Below are 14126 nucleotides of genomic sequence, written 5' to 3'. Positions count from 1 at the left end.
GTTATGAACGCGTCTTAAGCTATTTCTCCAGTCTGAAATGTAAGTACTGTTTGGAAACATTTAGGGAAATAGAACATCTTAGTAGGAGCTGCAGCAACTTTTCATGAATTTATTTTAGCTTGCATCAGTATTCTGAGCTATAAGGACTGTAATTTATTAGAGAGACTCATTGGGAGAGGGGATTGAAGGCGCCGAGGCAGCAGCCCTGTGAGTTGACAGGGATTCTAATACAGCCACAGCAGAAGTTTAGAGAGCAGATCAGAGCAGCTGGGTGGGCTGATAGAGAGGATCAGGGCAGCCCAGAGGAGCAGTAAGAGGATCCAAATAAGTGGATTAGTAGCATACCAAAGCATACATTACTTTTAGTTTTCAAACTCCCATTGATTTTCGTGCAAGTGCATTTACTAATGTGTGGCAGGAGGAACGGAAGAGGATCAAGGCAGAATCGAGACACAGAGAGCGGCTCCCTGTGGCAAGCTGGAAACGGTGAGAAGGCGGGGCTGGGGAGGCAGAGCATAATGTCCCCACATCAGTCTCCGTCAGGACTTAAAGGAGGATGGCTGTTGTCTGGGCTTCTTCATCCTGCAGCCTCAAGGAGCTGTGTAACGTTGCTAAATGGCATTGTTCCTGCAGCTGATTCTGCATTCATTTTCCATCCGTAGCTCCAGTGATTGACTCTTTCCATGGCTGCACTCTCACATCTGCCCTCAGCTGCTGTGACTGAGGCAAACCGGCACAAAAATGTAGGTATGATTAGTAGCATAACCCTCTTCGAACTCTTCCTAGCAGGGGACTCGCGGGGCTGCTGGACCCTGAGCTGAGCTTGCTGCAATTTGTGCCTGTAGTGTTCATCAGAAATGGGACTACTTACCCTAGCTGTGCTCAGGCTACCACGATTAACATCGACTCCTGAACTACCCAAACCTCAAACATGCCCTTTCCTAGAATGCCAGCCTGGCTTTACACTTCGTCTTGTTAGATAGAGGTGGTAGTGATGTAAAGACCCATCCAGACTAAGATTTCTAAGGACTATTACTCTTTATATAGCACAAAAAACAGAGTTCTAGGCAAAATAACGTTCCCTACTCACATTGCCCACAGTTCCCTTGAAGCATCTTGGGTTGTAAGTGGGAGGCAGGACAAAATTTGCGCAGCTCATAATTTCTCCATGTTGCAGAGAAGCACAGGACTTGCATGTATGTAGGCAGACTTTTTTGTACTCCTCCACATTAGCTTTCATAAAAGCATTGTTGGGACCTTTTCTTCTTTATCCTCCAACCACATCTGTTGCTTAGACACCTCGGTCTCCCCACCCACTCCTCCCAATTCAAATCTGAAAACTGGTTTGTCCTAGGGAAGAGATAATACCTTAACATCCAATTATCCTGCAAGTATTCGATCAGAGTGGATAACCATCAAACTTTGACTTTTAGACTATACTGCCCTTTCTTGCAGTTTTCGTCCAAGCTACACATAAAATGACAGGAGGGAGGAAAAGCCCAGCCTTACAGTCAAAATTGTTTTGTGTTCTGATACAGAAATATACACAGGGTTTGTAACCGCACACACAAAGAACACTTTGTACATAGACTCAGTTATATTCTTTATTGTTGAAACAGTTCTGGAATGTTTTGGTCTCCCTGAGCTGGCAAACAGATGAAAACATTGGTCCGTCATATAGTTTTTTCTTTTAAATTTATATGAGAAAGATTAACAAGCAGCAGAACGGACAAGAAGCCATTTCAAAATAGTGTCCCAAAGTAAGAAGAGAATAAGGATAGACGTCAAGTACTGTGACTAAAATGATACAGGAAGAACTTAAGGTGGAATCAGAAAACAAGTTAAACTGCACTCCTATGCTTCGGAATTCTTCAGGACATCCAGAAACCGACCTCTGTAATGACCCGGTTCTCAGATATGCCAACATGAAAGCCCCCTGAAAGGGAAGGTTTGTAGTAAGACAGCACGGCATCAACGTGACCTACTGTCAAGTTGGGAGCTGATCAAAAGTACTGCCTACATATTTTGTATGACCACAAAAACATCACTGGAAACCCGCAAGGGAAAAAACGCTTCCACAGTTTATAAAATTCTCAACGACATTCACTACACATAACTAACCAAAATAGCTAACCTATTAACCTGTCATCTGCACAGCTCCTGATCTTCAATTTACCTCTTCACCCTTCTCCTGCTTCCTAATACCACACCGAACTTCTTCAGGCTCCAAGACGAGTAGTAATCATGGCGCTATTAATGACAGTCGGCAGCCTCTTCCTACTTCAGCCGGCCTCACATGGATTCCTTGACATTAGGCTTAAAGCCTCAGATCAAATCATCGAGTTTGTGAGACTTTTTCCAGTAAAATTTTTCCAACTGAAAAGCTGAAGGAGCTCTTAGTACACCCATATAATTCTCCTCAGGTCTAGGATTCTTCAGTCTTCTTTGTCCTACACCATCCTACTTTCTGAATAATAATCAAAATACTGTAATTAACTGGACACATCTGTGAGCCTGGAAGCAAAGAGAAAGTCTGGGACATCCTGATGTGAAGAGCACTGCTGCTGTTAATACTGAAGTATTACTAGATTAATTATATTTAATTGATTAGCTCATGACCTAGCATCCGAAATGAAAGAAACATTTTACACACCAGAAAATTGTTGGGAAAATTAGTATCAGTTAGAATGGGGAGGGGATGTTTTGAAAGTAAATTGCAGCATTATAAAATGGTAACTAGGAAGTGGTCAGGGATGATCATACTGACTCTGAAAATGTTGCAAGATAAAGCCCTTATTTAGTTGGCTAATTTCATGGCATTTTGAAAAACACATTACTCAATTAATGGTTCGATTGAGGAAATACTTTGTGACTATTCATGAATATATACAAAATGCTCTAAATTGTTCATGTTTTCACCAGAAAAAAGGAACTATGGGTTCTTAATGTGTAATAATAACAATCCCATACTGAGACATTAACTGAAATAAATAAAAGATGAAATTAAAAGCTGACTGCCCCTCGGAGCCAGTGCACGTTATCCTAACGCACTTGGCTGCCACAGCGATGCAGCCGGCGACTATCTAGGGTGACACAAGGCAGCCATTCTAATGGAATAAAGACGACTTTCAGCTCCGGGTTTCTCCAGCTAGAATAATGCGATGGTGGCCCGTGACAAATGAGCAGATAGTCCGAGTCCAGTTGTAGGATGCCCACCCCAAAATGCCCCACAACGGACTCACAACTTACTGTACACGGGAGCCTTTGAGTCCTTGAAGTATTTTTTTCTAAGTCATGGCTGAGAAACATTAGCAGTACAGGGCAGAAAACTTGGTTTTCAGCTACCGGATCTGCGTACATGTTGTGTGGATAACTAGAAGACTTTGACCTAAAGTCACCTTGTCCTAGTTTCTAATTCACTTTTATGCAGATGAAATGACAACATATCCGAACTTTCATAAATGAAAATCGCAAGGTTTACTCAACTGAGTAACCATAATTAGGTTTGCTTGCAGGATCAGCTTATTTTGCATGTAGAAAAGAGTGAAACAAGAAGCAAAATGAGAAATACTAATAAAAAGGGGATGTGCTAACTCTCATAAAACATTACTTGAAACTGCAGCGTGCAGCGTTCAGACTGAAATGTCATTTCGAATCCTGAGCGTCCCTTTAAAAAAAAAAAATCCAAAACAGAGAAGGAAGAACTAAAAGGAGCAAATGAGCAGCTGATAAAACATTGCCATTACTTTTTCATAAATTATATCCCAAAATGTTTCACAAAATTGAATAACGGAGGAAAACAGAAAAGACCTTTTTATTTCTGTAGCACATTCCTTTGGCAAATGCAGGATAAAGCCTATCATGTGAGTTGAACAGTAAATAAAGGCCTTATGCTTTATAAAAGTTCTCCTATTGTCCCATGAAGGATGAGAGTCAAACACAACAGTTTCAGCAGCGCTCTAAGTCTTGTGAATAAAGTTAGCAGACAGGAATCTGCAGACTGGGGAGGGAAAAAAAAAGCGAAAATACTCTTTTTGTACACAAAATTTAGGCACGCTGCTGCTGCATTTCAGACCTGACTTCACTGCGCTGGACCAGAGATTAATTGGACCCACACAATTTAGCAAACAGCATATGACATCCATCTACCTTTGCTGCTTCAGCATCCTCCCAAAAATATATAATGCAGGATTTTAAATAGTACGTTAGCCCAGTTTCCTTTCACAAAGTCTTACAGCGAAGTTTAGGAAAATTCCAAAAGTAGCATATTGATTGCCTCTGGGATTTTCCACTTAGCAATTTAATAGAAAATTACACCCTTACCCAATCTGTGAGGTTTCCATAACCTCCCTCATGAATTTAATTTTCCAGAGTCTAATAAATTTTACCATTAGGCATATTTTCTGATATTGCTTCACCATTAAGCCTATTTCCTGATTTTGCTTTTTTGGAACCGGGTATACTGTCTGCACAATGTTTGGACAGCACCTTGCATGAAAGAATTCAGCTCTGACTTTGTCTACGCTCACAGTTAGGATACAAATCACTATTGTTAATATTCAATTTGCTTTCCTCTTACTAATTTTATTTCATTATTCCAAGGGATAGGGTCAGTCAGTATTACTGGAACCAATGGGGTTCTCCCGGGTACTCTGACGAGACCAAGGGAAGATGCGCATTTGCATCTGTTCGAGTAGGCGTATGTAAGTATCACATACTCTTCTCCTTGTCATAACACAGCCTGACTACACTTAAAACACAAGATGATGATCGGGAGCTGTGTTTTCAGTTATCGGTAGTCATAACTGTAAAAGCCTGCGTCCTTCCTCTACAGGCAATAGGCAAAAGCACTCTTGACTGTAAAAAAAGGTACACAAACTAATTTTGGCAAAAGCACTCTTGACTGTAAAAAAAACTCGCTACACCAGAAATGAATTTAGCACAGTAAGTGAACTGGAAGTATGGCTGAAGGCGTCAAGTGGTGACTAAAAGCACTAATTTCAGCTGCGTTCGGGCCATCTGCATGGCTACGGTGACCTCCTGGTGACCATCGGAGGGTTGCCACACGCGCTCAACCTCACTCCTCCGGAGGACCCAGACTCTTCCTCTTGCTACGGCGATCCACGTTCAACGGAGGCGGCTGAAACTCAGCGTCCTCCGGCCCGGCCGGCGGTTCAGCGCGCTCCTCCAGGCCGTGGTCCACGACGCAAGCGGGCACATCGTTGCGGTAATTACCGTGAAACACGGTCATAAGCAGCTGTTCGCGTCAGCCAAGCCCCCTTTCTGGGTTTTGCCTACTTTCCGCACGCCGCGGCCCCACCAGCGCCAAGTTCAACCCCATCCCCGCCGGACCTTGGCCCGGGGACGTCGCCCGTCCCGCTAAACACGACGAGTTCCCCCCCCAGCCCCTCAGGGAGCCCACCGCCGCCGACGGGGCCCGCGGGCAGCGGAGCGGCCCCGAGCGCCCGGCGGCGGCGCAAGGCCGCGCCGAGAGGCCGCCGCTCCCTGACGGCCGGGCACCCCCTGCCCGCCGGAGAGCCGCGGGGCCGCAGCGCCTTCCCGGGGGCGGGAAGGGGAGGCTGTGGCGGCGGCGGCGGGGCACGGCAGGGGGAGCACGCAAGTGCCCGTGAGGGGGGGGAGCGGAGGCGGCGGGAGGGGGGACACAAAATGGCGCTGCCCTCCCAGCCCCTCTCCCTCCAGCCCCCCTCTCCGCCGCCCCCGCGGCGGGGCCCGGCGGCGCCGGCCGCCTTCCCCGGCGTGTCGTGTGGCGACGGGCCGGCCTCGGGGTGGCGGCTTACGGCCGGGGCTGGCGGAACCGCCGCGGGGCGCGCCGGGCTGCGCGCCGCCTTCCCCCAGCAGGTGGCACCGGGGTCCCGGAGCCGGCGGCGAGCCATTGCGGGCCGCCCTTCGCCGCCGGGCCGCGGCCGCGCAGCCGGCGGGGGGGAAGGCGGCGGCGGCGCTGCCCGGCATCGCCCCCGCGGGCTCCCCCCGCCGCACCCCGCTTTCCCTCAAAGTTTGGGGCGGGAGGTACGGGGAGGGGGGGGGGAAGACCGGAGCCAACTTGTCCCGGATCCCTTTATTCACCGCCGGAGCCGCCGTCTCCCAACCCCCGCGTGTTTTGCTGATTAAAGAGACGGACCTTGGTCCTGCCACCACCACCGGCGGGTGGCCGCCCGGCCGCCCCGCTCCTTCCTGCCCGCACCATGGAGTTCACCCAGAGGAAGAGAAGCAGGAAATCCCAAAGCTTTAAACTGATCAACGAAGGTAAGGCGGCGGCGGCCGGGGGCGGCGGGGGCGGCCCGGGCTTTGTTCCCTCGCCGGGGGCAGCCCGGACTTTTGCACCGGCGGGGCCGGGGGGAGCGGGGCGTTACGAAACGCCTGTGCTCCCGCTCCCCGAAACGCCTCTCCCTCCCCGCGCCTGTTATTTAACTCCGCAATCCTGTGGTTGAACTCCCCGAAACCATTGCACGCTTTTTTTTTTTTTTTAAACCCCCCTTTCCTCTTTTTGTTATTTTTTTTTTTTTTTGCATGTGTGTTACGTGTTGTTTCCAAAACAAACCCCCCCCCCAAACCACCCCAGAAAGGTGGACGTGGTTTTTTTTACCAGGCAGATCTTGCACAAAATAAAGTTGGATCGTGTTTCGTGGTAAATCCTGCTTTGGGGGGGGGAGAAAAGGTAAAATCGGGAAGCGAGCAAAAAATAATGACACTTGAGCAGCAACGGACCTTCTTAGTATTCAACTCCTGTGGATTTATTGTGTTTTGGGTGGTTTTTTTCCTCCCCTTAACTGCGTACATCCACGTATTTCAAAGAAAAGCCGAATAGAGGTTGCTTTATTAAAAATCCACGTAGCTAATTAATTGTACGTGGACAGGGGAGAGCCGCTGGCGTGTAACTTGTTCGCTCGGGGTGTGTTTGCTTTTGGATAAGAGGGTATTTTAAAAGAGATCGTGGGGGGAAATATTTGGATTCATGTCGGGGAAGAAGCACAGCTCTGTGTTTCAGTCTTGTTGTTTTTTTTTAATAATCAGTAATAAAAAGATGCAGGCGCTGGTAGGCGTTTTAACAGGTGGACTTCCCAGCCCTAGGGATTTATTTTGGTTGGGGCTTTATCCCTTCCCCGGCCGATGAGATCTTTTTGCCCTGATGGATTTGACTTGAGATCTTTTTTCCCTTTGTGTTTCCAAGTATTGCACGGGAATATCTCCATGAAACGCCGTGTGTGTGTCCTGCATGCCAAGTTCAAGGCAGGTGACTGCTTGGGTGTAATGTCACACTTGGGAACGGGGGGACACACACGCGAGTATCAAGACTTGCTGGCTGAAGAGCGATGTCTTTGCAGGCGCTCGGCAAAATCACATTTGATGCGAAGAAATTTAAAGATGGAAATAAACTGTCTTGGCAGGAATAGTAAATAATGACTGCTGTAGTGTCGTAGGGGGGTCTGGAGCCCCACACATACTCCCTGTTAAAAACTAGAGGAGCAGTGACCCATCAGACTTGTCTGAAACGTATTGGAGGTCTGTATGCATTAGCAAGCCTATCGAGGGGTTTAATTTCTATGGAGAACAGGTTTGGTTGGTGGGGTTTTGGTATCGAACATGCTCCCGACTCGGAGGCAGAGTTAGTGCAGGAGTGGGCTGGAGCTTGGGGGGGTGAAAGTGAAACGTGGAAAAGCAAAACTGAAATTGAAGACTCGGTTTTATTTCTGTCCTAATGGAGCCGTAAAAAGAATATGTGTGCTATCAGAAATAGATTACTATTTTGCAAATTCTCAGTTGCCACTCGTTACAGGTTTAGATACGCCTCAGTGTATAAGACGGTCTATTTAACCTTGTTTTAATAGGTAAATTCAGTTATGATGGTACATTGTTAGCAATTCTTATTTTATCTGGGGTCTCTTTTTGGACATAGAAAGTCAAATAGAAAGCTGTACTAAAAACACATCCTAGAGAGAAAATAATGTCTTTGTACTTTGAGAATGGAGGAGATAAAAATCACATTTTGCATGTGAGTCTGCACTCGCATAGTCTTTTTCTATCACAGTTGATTAGAAAGATAATTATGTATAAATAGTTGTCTCTTGTAATTGGCCTTTGCCTCTTGCTGGAGTCATTCTGTAATGTCACAGTTTAGTGTTTACTGTTGTGAAATTGATATGGATTTCGCAGCGCCCGGACTGTGACATCCGAGGCAGAAGGAGGAAACCAAAGAGAAAAGGGTATGCTGTGTCGATTCGTTGGTAACACACCATCTGTTAACGATGTGTGCCTGGAGACTGCTTATTCTGTCCCAAAAAAAACTTCAGAGCACCTTATCGAGATGATCAATAATGACCAGATCGAGAGGAAATCCATTCCTGCACTGAAATGCAGCCGCCTCTGGGGTGAAATGTGGTGACTTTAAGGCAGCAGCTGTAGATCAGAAGAATATTGTGACCAGCTGGATGTACGGAGGGAAGTGCTAGAGAAGAAACCACGTGTAATCTATATATCTAAGGACCGTGAGTCTGTAAGTCGTTTAATTCCTAGTTTCCACGTACTCACTCCTAGCAGATCTTGGACACCCTTGAGAGGATGAAGGTGCAGAGTGTGGTGGGTTGACCTTGGCTGGCCACCAGGTGCCCGCCAGGCCGCTCCATCACTCCCCCTCCTCAACAGGACAGCTAATGACCATGGAAGGCAGTCAGCATAAATCCCATAGTTTTAGCCTTATGAAAGGAGCCTTTACTTCCTTGACATCGTATCTCAAACTTCACCTTTACCCGTTTCATTCGCTGGGCGTGCTCGATAGGCAGAGGAACCTTTTGCATAGCACCTCGTTGCTGACCTCTCCAACTCCCTGTTTTGTTCTTTTTCCCCTCATTTGCTTTCCAGGCCCTTTTCTTTCTTTTGCATCGCTGTGTTGGGCTCGATTCTAGTTTACTTATTGGGTTGTTCCTCCTCTTGTGCCCTCAAGACAGTTGTGCTGTACAAATAAACAGCACATAACAAAAAAGTTTGGCTTCTAGGAGACCTTTCCGATCCTGTCGCTGTTTTGTCAGAGGTGCAGGTGTGCTGCTCGTGGGAGGAGGAGCTGCTTATGCCGCCCTCCGTTTCTGTTGTGCCTTTTAAGTGAATCCCCCAAAGTGCTCTTCCATGAGTTAATCTCTACCTTGTTTTTTGTGAAGCAGGTAAACAGAAAAATTAGTTTACGGAGTGAGTAGCTGAGATCGTGGGGAACTGGGAGGGTGTTAAAGGCGTTAGGTGGGGAGGTGGCTGTTTCAAGACACTGATTATATTGTTCAGTCTAGAGCGATTTGCCGAAGGACAAAGTGTGTGCCAGTAGCAGAGTCAGAAATAGCATCCAGGAGAGCTGCCTTTAGACATTTTTTTTTTCTTGGACTTACTATTCCCTCTGTACACATGTAAACAAAGCTCTGGTTTTACTGAACACCTGCCTGGGATTACAGCAGAGACCTTCACAGCAAAATGTTCTTTTATTTAAAGTAGAAATTCAATGGTGATTTTTTTTTTTTATCCTGTAACATCTCTGAATATGAGATGCTAATGTTTATTCTTAGGATCATCACAGACATTCGTTTCTATAGGTGAATATCCTAAGGCGTCCCTGATCCTCCTTTCTCCAGGATTCAGAGGCCAGTGACACCAAGATGAGTCAGTATAGCTGAACATTGCAGCCCTAATGTATGTTCCTGATTTTCTGATCGAGGTGAAGTTTGAAAGTTTCACTTGGTCTCTGGGAAGGTGAAGTTTACGTTATAAATCTGCTTTCCATCTGTAAAACAAGAAGCCAGATAATTGGCATCTGGTGGGATAATTTGCTGTGAAAATGAACACAGTAATTTAGGGCAGGCGTAGCTATTCCCTAAAATCTGTGAAATATTTGAGCTGAGTCTCTCCAGTGTGAGCAAAGTTTTTTTTAGGAGGTGCTGATACAGAGCACATTTTCTGTGGTTAATTTGATGTACATGAAATAAACTGCAGATATATTGATAAATTATGTAGTAAAACTGTAGCAATGTGTTCAGTGTTCATTTTTTCCAGATCACTTGAGTTCTAATTTTTTTTATCGTTTTTCATTCCAGATTACCATCATGAGATATATAAGATCTCTGACTACAGCAATGATGTTAATGGGGAGACCAAAGAAACACAACCAGTTTTTTTAGGTATGTGCTTGTGTTGATTAATTTCCGAGCAACATAGCGTGGCCATTTGCAATTAGGGAGGAAAAAAATCTCTGTGCAAGCACAGGAAGCGCCTGCCATTGTTTAATATGACATTCTTTTCAAGACCCTTTTATTCCACGAATTGCCAATATATCCTTTATTAACACTGCTAAAAGTTGTAATTTCAGACATAAATGTTTATTAGTGTCTACACACAGTGCTAATTATCACTCACTCAGAGAGCCAGATGCTGACTCTGCAGTTTTGCAGCTCTGTGCTCACCCCATTTACATTGCATATTTGCTGGCATGCTTCACTGGCAATAGTTTGTGTAATTGGGGTATTACATCTTTGACATCTGGATAACAGAAATTCAATTTCCAGGAAGCTGCTATTTGTTTGGTTTTGCTTCTGCCTTGGGTGGGATAGAGGATTAATGTGCTGTCTTAATGTAATGTCCTTTCACCTCTGTAGCCTGCCTGCTAATCCTGCCACGGCAAAATTAAATTAAATCAACAGTTAAAAATGTGTAAAGAAAACAGAGAAGTAATATAGAGTCTGCAGCATGATATATACTACAGCATGATAGGACTGGTTATCAGCGAACCTTTATCTTTCCTGTCTGTGCTTTTTGTCCCATATAACTCCTCAGCTGCAGAGTGCTTCTTCCTTTCCTGCTTCCTCCCGTCGTATCTAGGACCTCACCTCTTGGCAAAAATTTGGCCGGCCAAATTCAGAGGAGTAAGGGCCAGATTTTTGAGCTACAATAATGACTCTTGCTGTATAAAGCAAGCTCTTGGACACCTTGCTCAGGCTTTAGAGAAAGCAGGTGCCTCTGCAGCAACATATTTGGAGGTGTCTGCCTCTTCTTAACTGCACCAGGAGCCTAAACATTTTTGTAGGGTGATTTAAGGTTTCCGTAGTCTGTGTGTGTTGCCCCCTCGAGCCAGCAAGAAGCATTGGTCCCGAGTGTGTGAATCGGCACCTGAAGTCAATCTGCACGCAAAATGCCTTTGTTTCCTTAGTTCATAGTGCCACTCCTCTTCTAGAGGTCAGCAGCAAATGGGAGAGAAAAGGAGGACCTCTCAGGCAGTGTGGAATCTTCTGATGGTTGGAATATTTACACGGGGGTGAGAGCTGTGTTAAATTCCCTTCTCAGCTTCTCGCCATGAGGATTTTGAGCAAATATTTCTTCCCTACACCCATTTCCAGGGAGAAGCGAAGGTGGCTGCTGTGCTTTGTATTTGGATTTTGTGTTCTGTAAGCACTTTTGGTGAATTCTGATAAACCTGATGGAATGAGCTCCACCAGAGGTTTACTTTGAATGCTTTCTCTTCCAACCCCAAATCATGATAAAGCTTTGGCAGGAGTTAGGCATCTAGTTGCTTAAGCCAGGATGCTTCTAAGAACGTGCAGGAGTCTGTGCTTTGACATCTGTGCTGTGAGTCAGACCAATTGATTTGATTTTAGTTTGGCTGTGTTGTCTTTGGGTTTGTTTTGGGAGGCTTTTTGAGTATGCCCAGCTTTTCATTGTGACTGAATGTGCTCTGGCGTTTAAGTGCCTAAAGTTCACCTCTTTCAAGAGCCGGTCAGAATTTAATCTTTAAGAATGTGAGCCCTATCAAGGATCTTCCTTATCAGGTACTGAAGCACAGAGTGGCAGTCCTGGGAGCCCACCTTCAGATGCTATGAAAAGAAAAAGGTGCTATTTCCTTGTGATGTCCTGTGTGTCCAACTTTCAGATTTCCTCAGAGCGTGTTGGTTTTGACAAGAGTGAATGACCTATGACCATGCAAGATTTGTAGACGAGGCTTTTTTTTTTCCCTTGGGGGTTGGGTTCAGTTCAGGAAGTTACTCAGAGCTCACATAACCTTCTCCACTTTATTTTCAATAGGTTACTTTGGTGTCCGCTTCTATACAGATTCCTAGTGACAAAGGCACTGATCTGAGATGTAGGGAAAGCAGTGTCAGGGACTGAACTCAACTGAAAGCACTCGAAATCTGAGCTCCCACCTTTTGGCAGGGATCTGGGACGAGTGGCATTTGGTATTCCAGCTTTCCTTTAAAAATTTCACATTGCTTGGAGTAATTTTTCGTTGTGCTTCAGGGATGGTGGGATCACACCACTTTCCCCAGCTCGGTGTCTTGTCCACTCATAAGGAGTCTCAGGGTATAATTGCTGCTTCACTCGATTTCACCGTTTTATGCCAAAATTCATCCCAGAAGGATGTTCACTCCAACTTGTTGGTTTAGAGTTATGTTTGTTCTCCAGTTCAGGTGTTTCAAGTGATCCATGGGACCAGCGGTTGAACCTCAATGTGATGCAGCCTTTAGTATGTGAATGGATGCTAAGATACATTATTGAAACTATTACCTTTAGAAAAGGTGAAATGTTAATGCCATTTTATGAACAAGTGACGCTTTGTCTGGAATGGCGTATGTTTTGGTTGCACAGTTGAGAACGATGAACTCAAACTGAAGAGATGCACTGTCGAGAAGAGGCGAGCTTCTAGGGTAAATGAGTAAATCAGAAGAATAGTTTGTTTAACAAGCAGATGAATTAAGGATCAAATGTCTGGAAAGAGCTGTTGAACCTAGATGGTCTTTTTTGCACAGATAGGCAAAACGTGGCTTTGTGTAAATGCAGGCTGCAAATTGGAGGAAGCTTCAGCACAATTAGAGGAACATGGTACTGGACGTGACCTCTGATGGTTGCGATGGTATAAAGACCAACTGCTTTTTGAACCGATCTTGGTAAGCTTAGGAAGAAGGTTGTTTATGTGATGCAGTGGGGGAGTTTGCAAAATTCGGGGGGGAAATATCGCTGCTGAATTTTGCAGGTAAGGACTGGCATCTCTTTTGTTTTGAAGGAAAGGGCTTAGTTATCTGATCCCTTAGAGACTGCTCGACCTGGAAAGGAGGAGGCAGCCCGAAGTGAAGTGCTTAAACCTTGAATATGGACAAGATTTAAGACAGACGTGACTTCAGCTTTTACCAGTTATCAGCATAGACCTTCTGTCACAGGGCTTTTAGCCCAGACTTGGACAAGCCCATGAGGGGACTGTACAACCATATCTTGTGGATAACGCTGGTTAAACCTAGCTTGTCTATAAAAAAAATCTTTTGCATACATCACATTGGTTTTTTTCAGTCTTAATATTTTATTATCATCACAAAAAAGCAGAAATATAATATACCTCCAGACTGAGTGTTTTTACAATGCTTTCAACTTGAAATTCAGCTCTATGTTTGAAAGGTTAATGTAGAAAACTAATTATATTATCCTGGTAACCAAATGTGTGATGAGACATTTGTCTGTGTAATTAACAGTGAAGAACTTTTATAGTTTCATAAAATCGAATGCTATGCACAGTGTGCTTGGAGCATTTGTTTTGAAGAGATGTCCAAAACAGAGATGTTTATGACTGATATAAAGTGGAACTGAAATGTACTGTAATGCAGGTGTCTGTGCATTTTACAGCATTTCGCATTGTTGAAATGGAAGGCAGCAGATTAATAACTTCACTATGTCATGGCAAAAATAAATAACGTGTTCTTGGAGCAGGGGAGCGATGCATAAGTTACTCACTAATTTCAAGAATTTATTCTGTCCCAGAAATAATATCCTTTGCAATTTATTCACAGAGGAAAAGTTGACTTAACACAAGTCTGTGAAGTTACTTGTTACTTTTAATAGAATTATATTGATTGTTGGAATAGTAGCTTCTATTATTTAGACTGCATAAAAGTTTATTTTATATATTTGTGTTCTCCAACAATCTGACTTCGTAAAGCATTTCCCTTTGGGGCTGAAGCATGATCTTGACCTGGGATATTTCCAAGAATGGGGGGAAGTTGCTACATATCTATTATTTTTTTAATAATATGACCCCATTAATATATGCATTTATTGAACAGTTGCTCACTTGTCCTTTTCTGAGTGATTTAGCTGTT

General features: G+C 44.7%; 1 protein-coding gene across 11 annotated transcripts in view; it reads left to right on the top strand.

The window, feature by feature from the left end:
- Positions 1 to 5857: 5857 nt before the first annotated feature.
- The window catches only part of BEND7 (BEN domain containing 7), a 46853-nt gene continuing 38584 nt past the window's right edge, over positions 5858 to 14126 (top strand). For 7 of the 11 annotated variants that reach the window (XM_075143869.1, XM_075143861.1, XM_075143842.1 and 4 more), the window contains exons 1-2: positions 5858 to 6264; positions 10089 to 10172. In XM_075143869.1, coding sequence (XP_074999970.1) covers positions 6204 to 6264; positions 10089 to 10172 — 145 coding nt within the window. In that variant the 5' untranslated portion in view covers positions 5858 to 6203. Of the gene's footprint in view, positions 6265 to 9590; positions 9713 to 10088; positions 10173 to 14126 lie in introns of all 11 variants that reach the window. The other 4 variants (XM_075143893.1, XM_075143878.1, XM_075143884.1 and 1 more) reach the window with 4 other exon arrangements.

Source organism: Calonectris borealis, chromosome 1 (genome assembly GCF_964195595.1).
Source record: "Calonectris borealis chromosome 1, bCalBor7.hap1.2, whole genome shotgun sequence".
Classification (NCBI taxonomy): Eukaryota; Metazoa; Chordata; class Aves; order Procellariiformes; family Procellariidae; genus Calonectris; species Calonectris borealis.
The sequence above is the reverse complement of the archived record's forward strand: the minus strand, read 5'-3'. Positions and strand labels throughout refer to the sequence as shown.